General features: G+C 43.6%; 6 protein-coding genes across 6 annotated transcripts; 3 read left to right on the forward strand and 3 right to left on the reverse strand.

The window, feature by feature from the left end:
- Nucleotides 1-23: 23 nt before the first annotated feature.
- Nucleotides 24-9,364, forward strand: LOC135346774 (uncharacterized). The gene is made up of 16 exons (XM_064544508.1): nt 24-206; nt 2,132-2,246; nt 3,066-3,152; nt 3,656-3,721; nt 3,794-3,892; nt 4,016-4,094; nt 4,224-5,331; nt 5,611-6,203; nt 6,442-6,629; nt 6,745-6,880; nt 7,168-7,393; nt 7,623-7,829; nt 8,011-8,179; nt 8,345-8,509; nt 8,805-8,903; nt 9,128-9,364. The coding sequence occupies exons 2-16, from the start codon at nt 2,142-2,144 to the stop codon at nt 9,161-9,163; spliced, it is 3,363 nt and encodes a 1,120-aa protein (XP_064400578.1). The 5' UTR covers nt 24-206; nt 2,132-2,141; the 3' UTR covers nt 9,164-9,364.
- A 933-nt stretch (nt 9,365-10,297) lies between these two features.
- LOC135346790 (uncharacterized) lies at nt 10,298-12,997 on the forward strand. Its single transcript, XM_064544529.1, has 3 exons — nt 10,298-12,531; nt 12,618-12,695; nt 12,752-12,997. Exons 1-3 carry the CDS (start codon nt 10,392-10,394, stop codon nt 12,880-12,882), a joined length of 2,349 nt encoding a protein of 782 aa, XP_064400599.1. The 5' UTR covers nt 10,298-10,391; the 3' UTR covers nt 12,883-12,997.
- LOC135346812 (complex III assembly factor LYRM7-like) lies at nt 12,739-13,543 on the reverse strand. Its single transcript, XM_064544556.1, has 5 exons — nt 13,403-13,543; nt 13,275-13,347; nt 13,159-13,229; nt 13,017-13,098; nt 12,739-12,966 (listed from the first exon to the last, which is right to left on the reverse strand). The coding sequence occupies exons 1-5, from the start codon at nt 13,535-13,537 to the stop codon at nt 12,911-12,913; spliced, it is 417 nt and encodes a 138-aa protein (XP_064400626.1). The 5' UTR covers nt 13,538-13,543; the 3' UTR covers nt 12,739-12,910.
- On the forward strand, nt 13,446-14,481 carry LOC135346811 (mitochondrial intermembrane space import and assembly protein 40-A-like). Its single transcript, XM_064544555.1, has 3 exons — nt 13,446-13,525; nt 13,776-13,971; nt 14,174-14,481. Exons 1-3 carry the CDS (start codon nt 13,504-13,506, stop codon nt 14,397-14,399), a joined length of 444 nt encoding a protein of 147 aa, XP_064400625.1. The 5' UTR covers nt 13,446-13,503; the 3' UTR covers nt 14,400-14,481.
- On the reverse strand, nt 14,375-18,914 carry LOC135346796 (uncharacterized protein C12orf56-like). Its single transcript, XM_064544538.1, has 12 exons — nt 18,672-18,914; nt 18,409-18,614; nt 18,197-18,351; nt 17,484-18,040; nt 16,491-17,231; nt 16,381-16,436; nt 16,191-16,335; nt 16,036-16,127; nt 15,823-15,970; nt 14,988-15,140; nt 14,681-14,871; nt 14,375-14,567 (listed from the first exon to the last, which is right to left on the reverse strand). The coding sequence occupies exons 4-12, from the start codon at nt 17,736-17,738 to the stop codon at nt 14,462-14,464; spliced, it is 1,887 nt and encodes a 628-aa protein (XP_064400608.1). The 5' UTR covers nt 17,739-18,040; nt 18,197-18,351; nt 18,409-18,614; nt 18,672-18,914; the 3' UTR covers nt 14,375-14,461.
- A 558-nt stretch (nt 18,915-19,472) lies between these two features.
- LOC135346789 (protein DD3-3-like) lies at nt 19,473-24,000 on the reverse strand. Its single transcript, XM_064544528.1, has 11 exons — nt 23,784-24,000; nt 23,407-23,643; nt 23,022-23,277; nt 22,763-22,930; nt 22,471-22,676; nt 22,187-22,358; nt 21,899-22,020; nt 21,072-21,248; nt 20,756-20,985; nt 20,450-20,663; nt 19,473-20,306 (listed from the first exon to the last, which is right to left on the reverse strand). The coding sequence occupies exons 1-11, from the start codon at nt 23,855-23,857 to the stop codon at nt 19,754-19,756; spliced, it is 2,409 nt and encodes an 802-aa protein (XP_064400598.1). The 5' UTR covers nt 23,858-24,000; the 3' UTR covers nt 19,473-19,753.
- Between the last annotated feature and the right edge of the window lies 1 nt (nt 24,001).

The following is a 24,001-nucleotide window of genomic DNA, read 5'->3' on the forward strand; positions in this document are numbered from 1 at the left end:
GACACACCCATTATCTGTAATCATATTACATATTCATGCCAACAAAGATGCCGGTCGAGCCTCTCTGCTGAGCTGAGCTCTGTAGCGTAAACGATATAGGTATTTAATAGTGAGTGGAGTGGAGTGGACTAGAGCCCTGGTCGGTGTGCCCCGTGTATCGAGCAGCAGTTTCTGGAGAGCCCAAACATCTAACCAGAGCTAGCTAGGTGAGGATATTAATAAGATTATTATTATGCATGTACAGATTGATGTCTTTATGCATGCTCCAGATATGACAGTATGTGTATTTGACCATAGCTTATGATGCACGTCCATAGAATGGATACAAGTATTGTCGCTAGGTGAACATATTAGTGTTAACGAAGTACCCACATGCAAAGAACCCTGTCAGGCACTCTCTCTGTATTCAATGATACTACCTACTTACCTTACCTTGTAGTGATAGCTAGTAGCTAATACTGCTGTGTGTGTGTGTACCATAACGCACCCAAATATGAGCAATTATAGTAACAGGAAATGTAAGCTTTTTCCCATGACCACCATTAATAGTTCAAGGTTAGGTTAATTATCTTAATTGCTTGAGGCAGGTGCTTTGTCATTGTGAATATTGTACGTGTGTGTGTATGCTGTCGGGTCCATAAAGGTGGGGCAACGGTATTTGGAATGGCTCGTTTAATCAGGAGGTCTTTATTGCATGCCAGACTGTGTAGGGCCAGGCAACTCACTCAGTCATGTTACTCTATTATCGATTGTACATTTGTATTGTTTTGAGGTATTGTCGTGGTGTGTGCTCTCCCTCATATTGTAAAGCCTGGTGATGTCACTAATCCACCAGTGGTCATGTTCATGTATGTTTTCTTGTGATGGTTCTGCTTTGTTTTGTGATGACAATGGTTGTGGGGATTCAAGTGATGGTGTTTGTGTGTGTGAGCTCAGTTCTCAAGGTTTCACTTTTTCATTACCTTGTTGATGATTGATAAGCATATACAGCTTTGTTTCTGTTTGTTTGTTGCTTAAGGCAATACCCACGCGTACAGGTGTGCTTGTCTTTCTGTTGGAAACAAACAACACAAGTGTGCCCATAATTATTCAAAACCTTAGACACAACAGGTGCTCCCTCATGGCAGAGGCAAAGCTCTGCTATGATTAGCAAACCTGGTAACCAAGGTTTTGTGGATAGGTAACTAAGGTTGTGGATGCGGGGCTGGCTCTGAATGGGATTAACATTCCAATGTAAATTCGGCTGTTTCCATTTCCATATTAGCATTATCTCTTGTACAGGTCAGTGGATACTCCATGCATGCAGTCGTTACTAGTCATGTGTACACTAATACTGGTCCTCTATTGTAAGACTGTCTTATATAGCAGAGTACATTCTAGTACATCTCTTGAAGCTGATTCCACAAACTTTTTATAGAATATCAGTAGCTGGCTTCAACCCTGTTAGTATAGCCGTACTCTGTTACAGTAGTCTATCGTTCTCTACAGGGATTTTGTGGGACATAAACTAATGTCCCCATGTATTGCATTGTATTGTCTCACATTCTTGTTATAGCTGATTATTGCTTCTCCATACCAAGCAACGGTTTGTTTACAGAGCCTTATATAGGCAGGCCATATTGGATTTGTTTCAACAATAAAAATTATCACATCATAATGTGTGATGACTACCACCTCTATAAGCAAGTGTGCATTGTGCATAGGTGTGTGGAGTGTGGAGTGGGTGGGTGTGTGGAGTGTGGGTGTGTGTGTCGTGCAGCTACAGTAGTGTACACAGTAGGAATGTCATGTGTTGAGTAGTCTCTGTACTAGCTCTCACTGAAATGTTCCGACCAGCTGCCAAATTTCCAAGGTGACCAGTCTACTTAGCGTGGTTTCAGTTGACATGTGAAACATGCCACTTGCCAATTCTCAAAGCATGTTTGACTATTCTTCATGGAGCTAGGAATGTTTAAATCTCACTACACAAGAGTATTAATTTACCCCATGGATAGAATTCACCATATTTGGTCAATTCTCCATTCTATAATAACACTGAGTGGAGATATGTGTGTATGTATATTGAATGGCTTAATGTCATCATAGTTGCTGTACTGAGATGCATGGTTTGGCTTACATGACACACACCCAGGAGTTGAGCCATGTCGGAGGACACGCCCCTTATACAAGTCAACGATGGTGAGGAGGAGGCAGTAAACGATGAAGAGAAGATTGACTTCAAGCAGATGGTCTGGTTCCACGGGAAGGCAAGTGCTCCAACCCTAGCTCTCTGCCACACCATGTTTCCTAGGAGCTGTGTCGGCCATTTCTATTGTATAGCTAGCTGTTGAATTAATGCATGGAGGCCGGTCGTCGTGTGATGTTTGTGTGTCCCTTTATCCCCCTCTCTCCCTGTGTACCATTATCCCATACTCTCTCTCACTGTGTACCATTATCCCATACTCTCTCTCCCTGTGTACCATTATCCCATACTCTCTCTCCCTGTGTACCATTATCCCATACTCTCCCTCCCTGTGTACCATTATCCCATACTCTCCCTCCCTGTGTACCATTATCCCATACTCTCCCTCCCTGTGTACCATTATCCCATACTCTCCCTCCCTGTGTACCATTATCCCATACTCTCTCTCCCTGTGTACCATTATCCCATATTCTCCCTCCCTGTGTACCATTATCCCATACTCTCCCTCCCTGTGTACCATTATCCCATACTCTCCCTCCCTGTGTACCATTATCCCATACTCTCTCTCCCTGTGTACCATTACCATTATCCCATACTCTCCCTCTCTGTGTACCATTATCCCATACTCTCCCTCCCTGTGTACTATTATCCCATACTCTCTCTCCCTGTGTACCATTATCCCATACTCTCCCTCCCTGTGTACCATTATCCCATACTCTCCCTCCCTGTGCACCATTATCCCATACTCTCTCTCCCTGTGTACCATTATCCCATACTCTCTCTCCCTGTGTACCATTATCCCATACTCTCTCTCTCTGTGTACCATTATCCCATACTCTCTCTCCCTGTGTACCATTATCCCATACTCTCTCTCCCTGTGCAGGAGCTGGTCAGCAAGAAGTCCAGTAGTCTGGTTCGTCTCGGTGTGGGGAAGGAGGGTGTGTACAAGCTGGACAGTAAGACAGCCAAGGTACACACACACTGTGGATATATAATTATATATAAATGTACAGACAGACTAAACATTTCATGTACTGGCTTGTAGTATGCCAACCCCCATTGTGGCACTTATACACTATAATAGTGTGTCTTGACCTTCTGTCTTCCTTTGTGTGGTGTGATTGTGGTGTAATATGAGCGTGTGCTAACTGACCACGAATACTGTCATCCAATTAACCAGTCTCTAACTATAACCAGTCTCTAACTAGTCGCTTGTACCGCTCTGTGAGTGTTCCCCTGTACTGTAAGATGAGCAGTGCGTAACCTTACCAACAGCTGTCTCCGTTGTGTCACAGCTAGCATATGGTCCTGAGCTTTGTATTAACTGTGCCAAGTTCTGTGGGTGTTCTATATCTCCCCCCATTCAGATTCTATATACCATTGCTATACTATCCATGCTCTTCGTTCCATATTCCGCATTCCACGTTTTACAACATGCCATGTGTGTGTGTGTGTGTGTGTGTGTGTGTGCAGGTGCTTAACCACTGGAGGTTTTCTGAGATCAAGGACTGCAACTATTCCGGCTACTCCTTTACACTGGTGAGTGCTGTGTGCGGTGTGGGTGTGTGTGTGTGTGTGACTGATAACTTTATATTATTCTCCTTACCTCAGCAACTGAAAACAGAGGCAGACTATTTCGTGCGTACAGACGATGGGGAGGCCATTTGCTTGTACATTGAGGCTTTCCAGAAGGACCCAGAAGCTGCCCTCGTGAGTAACCCCACCTAGCAACACAACTCCTCAGAATGCTCTTAGTAGGATGAGTGTGTTTGTATCAGTGTACGGTTGCATAGAGATGGTCATATGATGATTTCTGCCCCCCCCCCCTCGCAGGAGCAAGCTTTGAGCAACCCCCCAATGTCCCAGGTCCCAGATAGTGGAGTTCTCACGCTCAGGAAAAAATTTTCTTCAGGTGATTTAATATCATATGTACGGTCAGTTGCATCTTTGGTATACCAACGTAATGTACATGATTATGTTGAAGGCACGTTTATGCCTATATATGGAATTACAAAGCCTATTATTCTAATACCCCCTACAGAGCCTAAGTCGTCCGCTGCAAATGACATCAAGTCCTTCACTCTGAACAGACGTTCCAAGAAGAATGCATCTACAGCCGATCCCCTCAGGGAATTTACACAAAATATTGAAGTGGACAGTCGACTCAGAGCTAATTACAATCTAAAATCGGGCATTGCCGTGACACCGAAACGCATCAGGCCATTTTCATATGGTGCCAAGTTGGATAGTGATTCAAAATCGACCAACGAGATTCGTCGTCAGCGATCCCTCGAGGGGTTTCTAGACCAAACCCCAGTAAACGGCGTGAAAGAAGGAGAGAAAGAAGCCGCCAGAGACCTACTCGGTAATAAGATTGCTTTGAATGACAAGAGACATTCAAACGGAATTCTAACGAGCCCAGTAAGCACTAAGGGGGAGGTCACAATGACCCAGTCCACGAAGTCCTCCCCACACACCACCTCCCCTCTCACTGAACGAAAGATGCAACCTCAGCACGAGACTCCCCCTCCATTAGCGATCACACACAAGGAAAGCCCTCCACCTGGTGAAGCAAAAACCGCTAAAAACCAACCAACAGAGAAGAAGTTACCACCAAAATCGATTTTGACCGGTAGCTTTGGCAGTGACGAGATGACCCCTTTGCTGAGACGCGACAGTAGTTCAAGTTCGGGTACCCGCTCCCCTTCCAGTGAGCGCATGATCATCAAGCAAGGCCCCTCCTCCAGCCGAGAGGGTAGCATGGAACCGCCAGACCGAGTCAGCAATGCTTCCGACGACCTCTACGATAGACTGGAAGAGCGCACTTCATCGATGGCCTCTTCTAGCTCGGACCCCACCAACTCTCGTTCAGCCTCAGCTCAGCTCATGTTACGTGCTAGTACCAGTCCTGAATCAGAGGGCTCTGTCTACGATCATCTTCCTGCCGCCGACAAGTCTGACCCTGAAGCTAGCACTCCAGAACTAGTAATTTCTCTCTCACCATCGAATTTCGTACTGCCTCGACGGAATATTTCTCAACCGGCTTTGAGCACACCCGTGTCTGCAAGGGAAAGTCCCGTTGATCATGATCGGAGCACCCCCTCCATTTTAGAAGAGTCCAGCGATGAAGCAGGCACACCCACCAACAGGTAAGTCATCATTATGACTCATAAGTTTTGTATATACATTTATGATGAACAACTGCCTATACCGTTTGTACGTACAGCTATTAGAATGTTTTGCGAGCATCAAACATAATTATGTGAACTTTGTGAACTTTTTGAGGATGATTGATTCGCAACCATAATATTGCAATTTTTCTGCTGATTTGGTTCATTCGTAAAAGTTTTTCACCAGCAAAGTATTGTAATAATACGGTTACATGTATGTATGTTACTGATGTTTACTGTGTGAGTGTGTCTCTGCAGTGATGATGAGATCAAGATAGGAAAGGACGAGGGAAAGGCGCACTTTGAGCAGGTCAAACTCAGAGATAAGAAACGACCTCAGCATGACCCCTTTGCCGATCTCCTCAGCCCTCAATCCAACGCTCGTTTGAGATGGTCCCAAGAACTGAATCCACTCTATGACTACATCAAGGGCTTCAAGATATCTGATGGAGTCAAGTTGTACGACACACCCAGCAAGCTGCTAGAGAGCACCAGAGCCAGCAACATTGTCGGCGGTGCACACTCTGAGAGAGCCAGTTACAAGTCCTCCCCTAGCGTGATAGTTGAAGATGAGGGCGAGTATGACCCTCAACCCACCAATCCGCCTGAATCAGTCCCCTACTCTCCACCAGGGGAGACTAGTCGTCCCACCTCCTCATTCAGTGAAGACACACCCCTTAGCCCCACCCACTATGCTCGTAAACATCACCTGTACGAGGACATTAAGATACTATCAGACCCTAAGGAGGAGGAGCCCCACCACCCGGCTCCACCACGACTCAAGGGAACCAGTCTCATTCAGCACATGAAGAGGAGTGTCGTTGAACCAGCCGACACTGCCAAGAGACACGGTACATGTCACTGTCTGTATACCCTTGTGTTTGTATGTCAGTATGCTACTTGTCTGTACAACCCTGTATTTCAGTATAGGTAGACTTGTTTGTATGTCAGTATAAGTGTTTGCGCTGTTTGTATGTCAGTGTACTATGCTCTTAGACTAGTGTTTGTAGCATGTTAACTCAGTGTTTCTGTGGTTGAACAGTCATGTCTATATCTCGTATGTGTCTACTACTGCCTATCTGTGTGTAGGTGTGCGTGCATCCACTCTGAACTTTGGTTCTCTGGAGGCCCGTTCCCCGGAACAGATTGGACGGAGTCCTCGTATCGGGAAGAGAGAGCTCCAGCAGCAGCGGCGCAGTCGCACCATTGGCTCCCTGGATGACACTGAGACTGTTAAGAAGAAGCAGAAACCAGTGAGAGCCTCTGATGAGCTCAAGGTAAAGCAGAAAGGGGGAGGGGCAAGCTCAGCCTGCATCATAATAGTGTATGTGTTGTACTTTGTGGTTTCTCTTAAGTTCCTAGTACTGTACGTACATTTTTTCTTTCTTACAGGACTTTTCGTTTGTTATGAGAGAGTACCGAATGTTTTTTATCAAACTGCCTAATGGCCTCCTTCATCGTCAGATCTTCTCCATCAGTAAGCCCGTGTCTGAGCTCAAGGAAAGACTCTGCGATGTCCTCGGATTGGGTGAGCGCAACTGCCTGTAGTGTTGCAATATGTACAAAAAGCTACAAAATTAAGTGGGGTCCCATCTAGTTAAAGCCAGTACAATGTGTGACACCTTGCTTTGATATTGCTCCGTGGTAAAGTACTTAAATTCTTGGTTTCCTATACCATGTTGTTAGGACATGCATGACGTGCGATGTATATCCCTCCACCCAGTGTGACGCTAAGTACATGTAACGCACGTACAGCTTTTATATATATATACATTGTTGATACCACTGTGACATCATAACCACGCCCACGCACAGACAACCTGGACAACTACTTGCTCTATGTGGAGGGAGCGTGTCTAACGACAGTGAGGGAGACAGATGGTGTCTCAGGTGACCTGTCTCGTATCAACCGCACCGGCTCACTCACTCACCTGGTGGACAGTCAGAGTCTACCGGACCAAGGGTCAGAAGCTATACTGCTCAAGTCCAACCTCTCCCTCAGAATGCAAGGAATCACCACCAGCAGGATATTCAACCTACTGTGAGTTCAATAGACCAAAACAAATGTATGGTCAAACTTTATAGCCATTTTCTATAGGAGACCCTGTATATTTAATTGGCACGCTCATTACTTATCAGGCCTCTTAGTCTACTGAAACTGCTAAAAAAAACAAAAAAAGTGAAAGACTTTAAAAATAGCTTCATTTTAAAAAGTAATAGCTTCATTTTAAGCTTAGTTCATGAGTGCACTCTCTCACACACAAACACAGTCCAGACGATGAAGCCACTGACAGCAGCTTTGCTTCCCCTAATGAGATGTGCGCTGACCCTGACGACGAGTTCCCCAAGGACTGGCTGTCCATAGTGCAGGGGATCACTCCCGTTAACCAGGACGATGCAGTCAAACTGGCCGCTCTGCAGTACCAGGCCTACTTCCTGGACCGGACGGCAGTGCACTCAACTGTCGGCTTCTGCAGGTACAGTACGGTACAACTGAAATTGATTCTTAAGACTATTATTATCGTATTAGAATGTCTACAATGGCTCATTTGAGGGCATTAACGTTTTGAATGGTCCCAGTTCTCTGATGTAAACACATCACGTGAATCTTAGAATAAGCAGCTCCAAATTACCTATACTTGTATTACTCTCCTCCAGGCCAACTGAGTTCCTGCCAATGGAGTACGCTGGTATTCGAGGTCTGGAGCAGAAAATGTACAAAGAGCAAGAAACCCTCAAGGGCAAGAGCCACAGCGAAGTCCATGAGGCGTACTCCAATCACTGTGCTAAACTGGCCACCCACAATGCTATCTTCTTTCCAGCCAGGGTGAGTGAATGAGAACTCAATAGTTTCTCTAAGGTGTTGTTTTCAAATCATGCTGTCTATTGTGTCATTGTATTGTGCTGGCAGCAGTCAGCTTACTGGCTAGAGTTACATTACTGCCTAAGAATGACCGACATTACCCTCACATAATGTTCCTCTCATTTGTAGGAGCCTCGTAAGAAGCTGCTTCATAGCACCAAGCTGAAGCCAGTGCTGTTGGGAGTTAGCTCCAAAGGCATTCTGAGGGTGGACCACAAGACAAAGGAGGTGCTGGACTTCTGGGACTTCATGGTCCTCAAGAATTGGGCCTACTCCAAGAGAACATTTGTTCTGGTCAGTGAGTGTGTGCGCTAGCTGTGTGGGTGTGCCTTGACAGAGGGGGGATCCCCACCCACCTTGTAGTGTACCTTTGGGCCCATTCATGATAATTATTGTACTTTATACATTATTGCCATCATTCCTGTGCACCATGAATATAGACAGGGAAACTTGTACACACTTCTTTGAATGGACTGAATGATCTTCTTGGAAACACATTTTTGTACACATTTCTCTGAATACCCACTTCTGAATATTCTGCTATCCGCTTTTTGTTTGTCATGAATTTATGTTATTATTATCCCCTCAGGCCTTTGCCAACAAGAACTACCCAGTGGAGTGCAACCAGTCCCAGTGGATCAGCCAGCTGGTCGACTTCTATGTTGACTCCATTGTCAATGTCACTGAGGTACGTGCATGTGTGCTAGTTGCCACCAGTGATAAAAGAATATGAGCTGCAGTTTTAGTTGCTCTCCTTATATATATATATAATAATAGACAGGTACTGAAATTAATGATGTGGTGTACTAAGTTTTGCATTCCCTTTTAGAAATACTTAGCGAAATCGTACTCTCTCTTAATTCCATGTAGTACAATGTCACAAGGTTTAATCCATTCCTCTCTCCCTTGCAGCCAACTGGAGCAGAGGAGGAGGTCCAGAAATCCTAGACCAGTTACCATTGTAACGCTTGCAAACAATTGAATTACTTGTTTTTTTAATCACGGTTTCGTTAGAAATTTGCTAGAGTCAATTTTCATGTGACTAGGAACACAATGAGACAACAATCATGAGTTGTTTGTGTAGTAGGTTCTTGTCCTTGTGTATTTTCATACTTCTTTGTATTAATTGTATATATGTACTTGTCTTGAGATCACTGTATGGGGGTCTAAATGACTACTCTCAGACAATGAATTTATTGTAGTCATGTGAGGAAATGTGGGGGTGGGGCTGTTTAGCAATGAATGCTGCCAAGGGAGTATAAAAGAAGCTTGTACTATGGTTGCACCAAAGATCAAAGGCTTCAGTTGTAGTTTATACTACTTATACAACCTGTCTGACCACAGCCATGGTATATGGCTGTTATACCCTAGTGTATAACAGCCATATACTGTGGCTTGTGGTCAAACTACATGTACAGCTAGAACTGAATACAGTATCCCACCTTTGCAATAAAATTGGGTTTTTTGACACACTGTTTCAATTAAAACAATGACACACTAGATCTACTCAATTCAATCAATATTAGAGCTAGAGAGAATTCAATACAAAAAAGGGTCTACTAATGTTTGAGTCAACATAAAAAGAGCCAAGTTCGAGCGATGAATAGTTCCAAAAAGGAGGCAAATTTGGAAGAACTCCGTGAACCGAACGATACTGGTTTGTTTGTGTTGCTTTTTTTCAACTTTCAACATTAGTTGTCACAACCTGCTTATTGCATTGCTGCATGGGACCAGGAGCAGTAAGAAGGGTCCAGACTGCCAAGTGTTTCTCAGACTAAAGAGACTGCACTGCACTGGGCCAGTACAGTAGGCTTGTGGAATGATATTTTCGGGTACATTTGCACTCTTTGTAGACAAGTAGCACCAGTGTACTTTCTTGAAGTGCCTTCTATAAAGATGCAGAAACACAGCCTTCACAATTGCTTGCTTGAATCATAGACGCTTGCTTGAATCAGCCATCGCGCTTTTTAAAAAGATAGCAAATTCATTGCATAGCTATAGCAACAGTGACGTCAAATAGTAGTTATAAGCATATTCATTGAAGAAGCATGACAGGAAGTAGCTAAACATAGTAGTACAGTTCTAAACATAGTACAAGCCAGTTAAACTAACTATAACTTAGTGCATGCATGCTGTTATTGCAATTGCCAGGCGTTAAGTTGTCTTTTTATCTATTATGGGAGTCCAAGGCCTGCTCAAGTTCCTCCGCACCAACCCCAAGACAAGACTGCAGAACAAATCTTTGGCTGGACTTGCTGAGAAGAAACGACAAGAATCTGGAAAGCGTGCAAAAATTGTCTGTGATTTTCTCAGTGTTTTGCTTTGGCTATTAAAACTTTTTCATGAAGCAAAAATTACAGAAGGTAGCTATAAAAAGGAGAGCTATTTATTCGGAGGAGATTACGTGGAGTATTCCAACAGATTTATTGCACTATTGCGAGCACTGCTATGTTGTCATGCTGAGCCCATTCTTTTTGTTGATGGATCCCGAGGTTCTTCACTGGATGATTTGGAAATCAAAATGTTGACTTTAGAAAGTAGAGAATATGAGCGCTTGAAGTTTGTTGAGAAATGTGTGCAGTATTGCAATTACGATCCTACGTTAGACCCCGAAGATGTCAGGAAATGGAGGAAGTATCCACTCATTATCTTACACGTTCTTATGGCGGTGAGAAAAGAAGTTCCTGATGTTCAGATAATTCATTGTGAAAGTGAAGCCGATTCTGAAATGGCTGATTATGCACGAATGCATCCGGAGGTGTGTGGTATTCTGTCCACTGACACAGACATGGTTATGATGAGGAGGTGTACTATTATTCATTGCAAGTTCTTCGATCGTGAAGACATCCTCGGCTTACGAAAACCAACTTTCAATGAGATGCCGCCAGATGTAATCTGTGATTTGATAACACCCAGGACTCTAGCCAACGCACTCGAAATTGAAGTGGAGAATCTCAAAATTATATCAATAATTTGTGGGAATGATTACACAAGATCGTACAAAATTTACCGACAAATGGATTTGGGGTACCCTTTCATAAGACACGCTGCTAAGTGGTTGGCTGATTATTCAGGAGTATCTCAGCACTTCTTTGAAATTCCAACATTTCAGGCCATTTTATTGCAATCCCCGGAATTCTTTGATGCAGTTCAGCATACGTACGAAGCATATGGAGAAGCGGAATCATTTGTTGAAATGTGCAAAACAACAAAAGTTGTTCGTGGTGATATTCAAAGACACCCCAAAGTGCCATCTCGGCCATTGTCCGAATCTCCTGTGGTAGACATGGTACGCCGTGGCATCAAAGAAGGGAGGATATCACGTAGACTCTCATCTGTCGCACATAGCGGAATTCTTTGGCGAACCAAGTATGTGGAAGGTCAAACATCGAGCACTCAAACCTTTGTATGTGCATATGATTTGACGTTTCTCTTGAGAAGAGTGATCTACATGCTGCTTGGCCTTACAAAGGTTCGTGAATACGGCAATTTCACAGAAAGTATTTCTGTTGCGGTGAGGTTTAAAGATTTCAAATTTACTTGTGACAGCTCTTCATTACTGCTTGAAATTCGTGAAATGCAAGACCTGAGCAAAGTGCTATATCTCATTCCCTTCATTGTGAAAGCAAAATCACTAAGGCATTTGAGACGCCTACCATTTGGCAGTGCCACTATCCCTACAGGCTACAATCCACATGTAGCAAGCCAACTAAGACCGGTTTTACTTTGTGCCTCACTTCTCCATGCATGCTCTCTCAAAGATGACTCCAGTACTTTCGAAAATGTTGAGGTTGTAAAGAATGTATTCCTTGCTACATGCTTGATGAGTGCCTGTGAGAATCCTCCCCTTGAAGTGTTTGAGAGACCTACTGTCGATTCGATGAATATGAATGCAGGACTTGCGTGTATTATCCACCATGTGTACGAACTTGCCTCTCTGTTTGATATGCTCGATATTTTGTCGCCTCCTGGATGTTGCTATCAACCTTCTGCACTTGTGGCCTTCCATCAAGTAGCTATAGCTGGTAAAGACAGAGTGAAAACAAAACGGAGAACGGACAGACATTTTGTTTCGCTTCATACAACATACACTCATCTGATACAGCTAAGAAAATTTCTGGAGCTCAAAAAAGTTCTTCGAGAATTTGATCAAAAATGTGAAAATGATCAATTGGATGCAATGGACCTGGTTCGCTTGGCTAAGGCTTTCTATGACGTTCTTGGACAATTCCACACTAGTGCGGCAGACCTTGCAGGGAAGATAGAGGAATTACAGGCTAAAGTGATTACAAAGGAGCTGCCATCCAAGACAAAAGGTAAGACCAACTGGCAAGAGCTTGCTAATTAGTCTAGATCTGTACATATTATGTGTATAGACATAATACTTTTTTCTGTATTACAGGAAAGTCTAAAGCATCAAAGCAGACAAAGTCCGAGCCTCGGGCTTCTAAAAAGGAGATGCCTAAGCCTAAGCCCTTAGGTAAGTGTACATTGTTTTTTATGTGTGGCTGTAAGTAAATATCTTTATCCCATTAGTGAAACCATTCATGAAAGACATGGAACATATTGAAACAGACATGATACAGTTACAACAATTGTTGAGTACAAAAGTGGCTGTAGAAGATCTACAAGAAATGGCAATAGCTGAACATACAACTGAACAATAATTATATAATAATATTATAGTCATTTTGTTTATTTTGTTAGTGGAACGTTGTCATTGAGTACTGTGTCTTCTCTGATCTTGACTCCTGTGTAATAATTTTTGTGATTAGCGCAATACTACAATGTTTGAGTTTACTGTATGTGTCTTGGTTGGTTTGAACAAGCTGCACAACATTCTGCCTTAGAAACCTCTCCGCTTCAGTGGCTTCGTCAATCACCTGTGAATTGTTGAATCATTAATAGTATACACAGCACATTACTCTAACGTTACACCGAACCTTAGTGAGTTCCTCTTTCTCTGTCATGTGACGATTCTTCCAAAAGTCATCTTTGATTCTCCTCCTAAACACTGAGGAGGATGGAATGAATAACTGAGCTAGGTTATGCAACGCACCATTCAGAGCCTCGACGTCGTCCACAAATACTTTCCTACATGTTCTGTGAAGCTTCCTGTACAATCTCAATATCTGAAAAAGAAAAATGAGAATGTAGGCACATCTCTGAGCCCGTCACATAACAAACCTCACTCCTGGAAGCCATGTTGATCGAGTTGGTAAACGTCGTCACTGGTGCCCCTCCCACCCACGTGTTTGTCTCCTCCAGTCTCCCCTCAAGGTAAAAAGATGTCTTATTGCAAGAAAGAAGGCAAGTGTACATCTACTCTTGTAATGTGTTTACGGTATCCCAGCTACTTCTAATTACTAGGCCTAAGTCTGTTATATCCTAGCTAAAAATACGTTGTCTAGTGGTAAATTAATATTTTTATTCCATTCTGAAAATGTGGGTGTTGTCTGAAATGCATCAGAGCTAACTTTAACTTTATGCATTTAGTACTAGCATGACTACCCTGGTGATGTGTGCTGCCAACCCCCCCCCCCCCCACACACACACACAGGCAAGGATGTGTCCATATTTGTGACCAAAGAGGACATAGAGAAGCCAGAGATGGTGACAAGCTTGGCAGAGGATGACCTGTACGGGGTGGTCCTACCCAACGGGGAGCTCAACTGGGACTGTCCGTGTCTGGGGGGTATGGCACACGGCACCTGTGGACAAGAATTCAAGGATGCCTTTTCATGTTTTCACTACAGGTGAGTAGTGAACACATCCAAATACTTACCACTGTCGATTAAAACTGTAATTATGGTATGTGCAATGAACCCAAGTAAATTTCATAGCTCTCAATCACTCCCTTAATTATTAATTTGGAACCCGGCACATTTTCACCCGCTTGTGTGCAAAATAAAAAAAAAAATCCTAACTATGATTCCATACCTCCTCTCCCCCCTCCAGTACAGAGGAGGAGAAGGGCTCCGATTGTATCTCCCACTTCAGAGGCATGCAAGAGTGCTTCCTCAAGTATCCTGAGGAGTACAGTCGCTACAATGATGATGAGGACGAGGAGGAAGGAAATGAAGAAACAGAAGATTCCCAGCCTCCGCAGACAGTATCAAATACTGAACCTAACTCTGTTGATAGTAGTACTGAATCAAGTTCTCAATTGAAAGAAACATCTTAATATTTTGTTTATTGTGTTCATGGAAAATATTTTGTTAACAATTGTGACATTGAGATAAGAGATTATATGATTTTTGATTTCACAGTTTGTAGAAATGAGACAGTTTTTCGTGAGAGAGGGTTACAGCCTGTTAGTACTTGCTTGCACCTTGTGACACTTATATAGTATCTGCAAGGAATGAATGAATGGAGAGACACAATCAAGACATGTGTACATGATGACAATAGATGTATAGTAGCTAAGCCTGTGTGGTGAACAGATGGACAATACACTGGCTGTACCTGAAGTTGTCTCCTAAACATTGCTTCATCAATCTCATAGAGTCGTTAGAGCAATGTTGAAGCAAGCAGTGAAGTACAAAGCTCGTGTGATGTAGTGACACTCGATTCTTTGCTGCCACCTCAATCACAGACTCAGACTTCAACCCAATTACATCACACATATAGGTACTCATTCTGCCTAGGAAATCCATCTGTACAAATCCAACAGTTGAAATAATATCATGGAGCAGCCTTCTCATGTACTTAATTACAAATGTAACCTAGGCCGCAGTATAAGGACACACACTGAGTGATGGTAGTTGCTCACCGAGCCTGGTAGTTTGATGATGTCATCCACAACCTTAGTGATAACGAGTGAGGTCTTGTCAGCCTCAGGCCATCGTGTCTGCAGACACACTTGAAGCAGCTCGTATAAAATACCACACGACTTCTCCATCCCTTCTCTCTCCAGTGAGGCCAACTGAAACGAGAGAGAGAGAGATAGTTATGGAATGCAGACAGCTAAGAGTTCAGGGGCGGATCCAGGATTTAAGGAAGGGGGGTTCTTATAGTACTTCTTGTCCGCGCAAATGTTTGTGACCACGCCCCTTTTAAAGTACCACGCCCACTAATTAACCCTCATGTTCTCCCTCATGATTTATAAACACAGGAGATGGTTGTGACTGGAGGAGAGATGGTAGGAAAGACAGACGGTGGTGGCTGGTGAAGAGGAGACTTCTATAGACTTGTAGAACTTGACCATCAATATATTAATGATTATAGCAATTATACATGTAAGTATGCAGTGTCATTCAATATGCAGTGCCATGCACTCTCCCTTACCTGAAACTTTCCTCTTCTTACACCAGGAGTCAAGGATTCATGGCTAGATATAATAATATTATCGCTTGACCACGGTGCAAATCAATGTGGCTGCAGTAGCCAGCCCCACCCTCTTGTTATGTAGAGAGAACTAGCCCCACCCTTTTATTATGCAAAGAGAACCAGCCCCACCCTTTTATTAGGCAGAGAGGACGTACTTTGTCACGACAGTACAGCTATAATATAGCTAGCTAGCTAGCTAATATATACTAGCTGGAAGGGTAGTTCGTACGAACCCAACGAACTACCTCTGGATCCGCCCCTGCAGTTAGAGAGCTTACCTCAGGGTGAGGTGTGTTGAGGGAGTTGCTGATGATGACAGTAGCTAGAGAGATGAGTACATTTCTTGTCAGGGTAACCATCTTCTTCTTTATGTGGTACGTCTCCTTGAGCATTTGGTACACCATGTCCATCAAGATAACTGAATATCTGTACCCACACACACAATCCGTGATGATCATACACACACTGTAACAGTAGTGGTTATTACTCACTCCATTCTATCGGTCATAGAATGTTGTAATGGCGTTGTGAGATTTAGATGAGCCTCAAGTTGATGCACACAAAAATCCAGCAACTCACAATCCTATGTTGTAAAAGTACCACAAATAATTATATGTACACAAAATGCCGTTGCTTTTTAACTGACCTCCCAGAACAGACGTTTGATGACACTGTATCTCTGTGCAGCAGTGGACAACTCTAGGGCCAGTCCAGCGGCTACCTCGAGCTGGTGGGGGGAGCACTGTAGGAGGTCTTGCTTCAAAGATAGGTAGCGCTGAGAGAAGTGGTCCCTAAGCGCACACAAAGTGAAATATGTACAGCAAATTAACACATACCTTTGTGTTAGTGGTGATCTATGCTTCTGCGTGTCGTCAGTGTCACACAGTTGATTCTGTAGAGAGAAGCACAACTAGACAGTTATATGGGACCAGTGTGAGCAGCTTACAATGTTCCAGTTGTCCCAGGCTACACAAAGCTGGTGGTAAAAGTCTGACACCGGCTGTAGAATATAGAGGTCCATTACTCCTAGTGCAGACCTATCTGAAGCTGTCCTCTCCTGTTCTGTACTCAGGCCCATTGCATCTGTTATACTCAATAAATTGTGCTGTCTCTTAGACTCAGTCAGAGGGGAGGTGGCGTATAGGTTATTGGATGAGCTAGATCGTTGTTGAACTGTTAGCGGACCAGGAGCAAAGAGTGTGTTTGTAGAACGTGAGCGATGATTGGAGGTCAGCCTAGAGGGAACTTGTGGAGACCGTGGAATTGCAGTTAGAGAAGAGGGTTCATCAATATTGACACTGTTCAAGCTTCCATGTATTGGGGATGAACGAAATTTAATGTCTGCGGCTCTCTTTGGTGACACAAAACTAGGTAGAGGCCTGGCTTGAGGTGATGATTTGGTAGAGAGTAGAAGAGGGCTCTTGGGACTCAGCGATTTGCTTCTTGGTCCGGGGTGAGTTTTGCTACCGGGGGGTGGAGAGGATGGTGGTGTGAGGGATATGGGTGTGGGGGGTAGGGTTATGGTCGTTAGGGGGTCAGTTTTTGTTTTCCTGAATACGGAAGGAGACCGTTTTACGATGGACGAGAAAATGTCTGATTTTTCTTTAGCTTTCATGTGGTAGCGCACTTGAATGTGAACTGTGTTCTCACTATCTTTGCGGTTGAGGAATCCTGGCAGGTCATCGAGCTGTGTATACATACGTGTGTGGATAAGTGATAAATATAACGTTATTCATGTTATTTATCATCGGAGGGATTGAGATTCTAAATTCATAGCAACTGACTGCTAGCAATGCATTTTTAAGCATCTACAGGTTGTTGCATACGCACAATGAGCTAAATTAACATTATGCTAATATGCAATGAGTGGCGGTGCTGCACACACTAGCTCTATTAGCTCTGTAGATTGGGCCGTGTGAACATAATCCTTTTTCCTCACCATCTGGACGGACTGCACATCTCGGAGATGTACGGCCACCTTCACATTCTTGGGAGGCACGTCAGCGAGATAGACACACTTGTGCCCCAGTATTGCATACTTGTGCTTGTTCAGAACGTCCCCTGTTAGAGAGGCGACACACTTGACAGAGGTGGAGATTCTGTCATGATCTTGAGGGGAGAGAGTCCTCCGCAGATAGGCATCCAATCTGGCATCAAACCGCCGCCTTAGGCCCTGTCTCTCTGAGTCACTCATTGATACCAATAGAGCTAGCTAGCTGTGCTGAGAGTCTAGCTAGCCAGTGAGTACAGTGGGCCTGGATAAGGTCAAGTTGTTGCTGTGAGGTGTTGCTAAGCATCAAACAATTGAGTGGGTGTAAGATCAATGATTGATAGAGGAGGTATCTGCGCAGAAAATGAAAGCATCAAGATTGATACATGTATGAGTAAAAACTGGATGGGAAATTGTTTGGTGCATCTAATGATTCTACACAGCTAGCGTAACAGTTCGTGTCCACATTCCAGGCTGCTTCTTCCCACTCCAATTCAGAGGAAAAGCTGTTCACAATAATTTTACAGTCAAGGTTTAACATAGACAAACACAATTATTTGCTCAATAAAATTGGCCTAGGAACGAGGCTAATGTAGCTAAGCAACAAACGCTATAGACGTGTACATTGTATGCAATGGTCATTCTGTATATATAAAGGATACAATTCCATCAGTGATGGTCCACTCTCTTCAGTGGATGACTTGACGGGCATCTTTGTTTTCTTCCTGCAAGGTTGTGCAACCACACTCTCATGATCACTGACCTCCACTGAGACCAAGTTAGAGTAGCGAGTAGTATGCCTGGGTATGTTCACCTCCTACAGAATATAAATACAATCATTAAGATCTGATGTGATGACTATCACTCCACTCACTGTCACAGGTCTTTGGTTGAGAACACCTTCCAAGTCGGATAATACGGCTATATTATCTTTGACAACTGTCGGTAGCTTCTTCTCAGTTTCAGGGTCAGAGTAGTGCAAGTGTTGAGTGGGGTCCCTACTAGGCTGTAGCTTGAGCTGCTGGATCTGACTGCACAGCACGGCCGTCGAGTTGAGTTGGGGAATGGATAGAGCAGGGGCTAGAAATCAGACACGGAGGATTAAATTACAGTGAAGAGATAACATTGATGTAGTACCTTTATCAGCAAATCCTCCATCATGAGCTTTCAATCGTCTAGAACTAGGGGCTTTTAACTTTCTCAGTCTTTCTCTGGGCTTCACATCTCTCTCTGGAGTGAGGTCTAGTCCCCATGACGCTTCTAACATTTCTCTTGATGGCTGAGGAGATGGCAGAGGGTAGCTTCTCTCAGGCAGTGGTTCTGCCATTGCATTCTTGTGATGGTATGCTTCAATTAGATATAAGATTTAATGAAATCCCAAACACGTGGGTGGCTCTGTTGCATAGCAATAAGCTGCTACAAGCAAAAAACATGCAAGCCTTGTTGCAAGATCAAAGGATTTAGCTCGCTCCAGCTTGTAGAAAGCTTGTATTGTGTACATGTCCAAGAAATCCAAAAAGCAAACAGAAACAGAAGCTTATCTGTCTAAAATAAAGCTGAAAGAAGTCTTCCAGGTAGGTCCTAGCAAAGATAATATATCTAGCCATTCCAACAGAAAATTATGTGCTTACAAATAATTATGGAAATAACATTGCAGGGATTGCTTACACATGTGATGACACACCAACCTGATGACCCAATCAGCTATTTTCGCGAGGAAATCGCCAAGATAAAGAAAGAAATGGAGGAATCAAAGGTATAGTTGTGACTTTGTCGTCTCTTTATATCAATAACTCAGCATTTAATATCCTTCCTTCCCCGATCGTGCAGATTGATATTGCCTCCACTGCATTTCTCACAAGCACTCAACCATCAACAGAAGTTTACAAACTCTGAACATAATTATTTGTTAATAATAAGTGTCATTATAATAATTAATTTTGTTTGTTCAACTTTTTTGCACACTGAATGAGAAATGAGACTGTTAAAAGAAGAAGGAGAGTTACAGAAACAAACAGCCAACAGGCCTCAAATTGAAATCCAGCAATTTGCAGGCCCAAACTAAAAATCACCAAACAGAAAAAGATCTTCACAGCCAGTACAAAAAATGAACTGGCCATTGCACACATGCATACAGTTGTATACATGAAAAAAAAAGCAGAAAAAATGAACTAAGTTTGAGTTTTAAATACTATCTAAATCACAAGTTTATTGTCTTTTTAGATTTGCTTGGCAAAGCTCCTCTTGATCTTCATCTGTGTCTTCTGCACATTCTCTTTGGCTGACGACCACTTCTCAGGGCGAACACGGAAATAGATGACCAGTAGTAGTGCAATTATAGCTACGAGGAGAATCACCACGATGGCGACCGGAATACCCACCACAAGACCGTACTGGAGTGGAGTAGAAACCACAAAGTAACCACCGCTGTCTGTCTGTGCTACAGCCCGTCCGTCAACGATCTCAGTCTCTAGTGGCTCAAACACCCAGAAGTTATTTTCATTAGCTTGCAAGATAACAGCACTCGTTGTTGTAGGATCGTCCAGATCAATACCCACTGTTGCCATCATACTACGGGAGGTCTGAGGAAGTTGTCCGGTTGGGTCGATCTTCTTGATCCCACTGGCCTGGTTTTCGGGTAGGTTAACTTCCATGTCGTCACCACCAGCTAGACGCTGAATGTCAGCTATTGCAATATCGGGGCTAGCAATGTCTGTGACACGGAACTCTACGGCCTGGCTCAGTGTACCCAGAGGAACAGTAAGTGTTGTTCTATGAGGAGAAAGAGAGAGAGAGGCATATAATCATAAAGTACAGAGTACACAACAATACAGCACACTGTATCACATGTACAGTAACAGTTCTCATGACGATCAGATAATTATGTAGAAAATGCAGTCAGTTAATCAACTTACTGTGGTGTTTCCACGACACCGCCTGGCCAGCCGATTCTCTTGAGAGATAGTGGGTCGGTCTGTGCAATGATCTTGCCCTTCTGTCCTCTGTTGGTGAAGTTGTTGTTCCTCGTGCACATGTAGTAGTAGGTTCCCTTCATAGTGATCTTACGGGGACCAAGGTCAAAGTACGTTCCAGCATCATCCAACTCAGACATCTCTCCTCCGTATTGTTCTGCAGATAATGAACTTAGTAACTTCCTGAACACTCAATATACTTCCACACAAAGTTCTATTATCCAATATTGGGCATATACTCCCACTTACTTGTTTCCAGAGTGGCCAGTGCCTGTCTGTCTGCACGAGAGAGACCGAGGAAAGAGGTGTTAGTAGTGTCGAGGTCCTCTGGGTAGCTATTGCCCCAGTGACCGAACGTGTCAGTCTTGACCATCCCCTCAGCGTAGTTCTGTGCATGGAGGAGCACCACGTTGCTCCTGTCTGTACCGGCCCTTCCCTGTCCATCGTTGTTGTTGGGGTTGGTGTTGGAACCTGTCCATCTGCAAGCAACATAAAATAAAGTTGAATACTGCCCAAGATGTCGTACAGTCAAGACACTATACATGCATGGAAAATATATACTCACTGGAAATGAACGCAGTCACCGACGGCAGCCACAAGTCTATTGGGCACAAAGTCATACTCCACTCCAGGATACACTTGAACAATATTTCCACGCTTTCCACGGACATTGAGGTTATGGATGGTTGGACACTCACTGCTTAGCTCTTCTGATTGAGATCTGATGGCAAAGGAGTGACCTCTGTGTTTGTGTATGTGTGTGTGGGGTGGGGGTTAAATGTGGTGTATGTTTGTGCATGTGATGAGATGATTTAGGCATAATTATGATCTAACAATCACTAGTTATGTAAAATACAAAAAGGACACAATAAAACTTGTATGATATAAATTAGGAATTTCATGACACCCCATATTTGAGACAGATAAAGAGATGATGATATTAATATGGGAATGTGCCACCTAACACCAGCTGTCTAACTACCAGTCTGAAGTCTAGCTGCTATAGAGGTCAACTGCTGTTAGGCATGGTCATATTAGGCATGAGAGGAACGTGGTTGTGTTCCACAAGTATTCATGACCTAGTGGGGGGTACAATGACTCACGTTATCTAACAAGATTCATGCATCATGTGAGCCAGCTTATTATCTAACAAGATTCATGCATCATGTGAGCCAGCTTATTATCTAACAAGATTCATGCATCATGTGAGCGGCTGGTGGAATTATGATAAGTTATGCAATACAAATGAGATTAAAGCCTGACCATATAAGGTAATGAAATTGCATCACACCTCAGAGTGCAGACAAAAAACATCAAGCTACTTTTAATTACCAGCTTAGAGATTTATCCAATCTACACGCATTTTCACACAGGCTATTACAATTAACACACCTGTCTTGGAAGGTCCTGCCAAACTGGTTGGTGTTGATGGCTAGCTGGAGTCCAAAGTTGTTGTTGCCAGGGCTGTCTGGGAAGATCTTCACCACTGGGTTCTGCCGGAACACGTAGCCTCTCTGTAGATGTACACAAAACACTCTTACATACTGAAACTACAAACACAGACAACCATGCGCGTAGCTATTATTATAGCATATACGTATGAGGAAACCTCGTAACAAAATGAAAGCAAGACATGCATATACAAATTCCCACAAAACAGAATGCAGTGTTTTCACTGACCTCCTTAGCTTCGTCAAAACTAAAGTTGAATCGCTCATACACTGAGGGTATAGGAGAGATTCGTCTTCTCTGAAGGTTGTCCTGGTTTCCATTGTAGACTTGCTCGTTGCGAGAGGCTTGCTCTGCACTCACGCCCTCCCAAGCTTCATAGTCAGTGGTTGTGATGTTGTATCTATGGGGGGTAATTGAAAAGGCTTACAATGTATATATATTATAGCGAGTGAAATTATAGGCTTGAAAACACATTTTGCTAGCCTGACCAATCAAACCTTCCCTCAACTTACCTAATCCTGATGGTGCAGTGCTCATGTGGGAGATTGGGGATAGTCCAGTTGTAATTAATGGGGAAGCCCCCTACAGTGTTACCAAGGTGATTGTCTCTGCTCCAGTGAGCCTCCACGCACTCTGGTGCTCCCACACTAGGGTCTGGAGTGAACTCTCGCCAGACACCAGTTGTTCCATTCTCAGTACCATCGTCATGCACTATAGCCTGGGGGGAGACAACACAATCATCACAGCAAGTCAAAAATTGGAAATGAAATAAAATTGCTTTATAAAATTATTGTTTTTTCTCACCTCACACTCCTCTCGGGTGATGGGGATGATGAAGTTGTTGCCACGGTTTCTGTTGGCCATGTTGATGTAGTCGGTGGGGAGGACGCACGCAAAGCGTGACTTGACATTCTCAGACTCGGCCAGATAATAGGGACAGCGGGCCACATCCGTGGTGAAGATCACAATATCCTGCACACAGAGAAAGAAGCAGTTTGTAAGTTACCATACAACAAGAGGCCTTTTGGTATAACTTTTATAGTCAGATTATGATTGAGCTTACCCTCCAAGGAGTGGGGTGCCAGTAAGGATAGTAGTCCCTCTCCTCAGGGCACTCGTAACCACGTCTGTTCCCGTTGTTGTTCTGACGAGTGTACTCTGCCGTGTTGCCACGGAGATTTCGGTCGGCTGTGAAGAGGCCCATGTTACGACTCCTCAGTTCACAGTTGGTGTAGTAGTCAAAATCCTCGTGCATACCAAATTCAAGATCAGTGTTGCAATCGTAGTTATTACATCGGGTAGGGTTGTCAGGAATGGTGCTAGTGGGTGGGTGGAGGGGAGGTTGATTAAAGCCCAACAATTATTATTCACAATTAATTAAGATTTCACATTAGTACATGTAAGACATTTTTATTTCGAATTCCACCTACTATTGCAGAGATACTTACTTGGTTGATGATCCGTCCCTCAAACGATCGTCACACATGTACTGGATGATCTGCTCACAGTCGGCGTTCTGATCACCGCAAGTGTGCTGATTGGTCCACTCCAAGCTGAGGGTTGAGTTCTCGTAATAGTACACACTGCCCACATTGTAACCTCCTCTGTTGTTGTTCTGCGAGTCAAACAGTCGGTTCGCGTTGTTACGCTCTCTGTTGGCCTCATCTAGACGATTGTTGGAACCTCTGCAAAATAAACAGAGCAAAATGATTTAAAATTGCAGAGAATCTTCCCCAATTATCAGTTTTGCTGCACTACCCAAGACACGGAGTTTGCACCAAAGCTTACTAGACATAATGTGTATGTCTAGCTCTCACACACGTACCTAGGGTTGTGCAGGTAGATGTCGGCTTGGACAAAGGTGATGACCAAAGCCAGAGTTAGGATGGCTGCCTTCATTTTGTCTTGTCTCGTCTCTTTTCTGATAGAAGTTTTGCTTTGCAGGACTTTGTTTCTGTTTTCTAAGCCTCTCCGCAATAGCCTGATCTCGCAAGTGCAGGACGTTTTGTTCGCTGCAAAATGTTGAAGTTCAGCTCCAAATAA

Source organism: Halichondria panicea, chromosome 13 (assembly GCF_963675165.1).
Source record: "Halichondria panicea chromosome 13, odHalPani1.1, whole genome shotgun sequence".
NCBI lineage: Eukaryota > Metazoa > Porifera > Demospongiae > Suberitida > Halichondriidae > Halichondria > Halichondria panicea.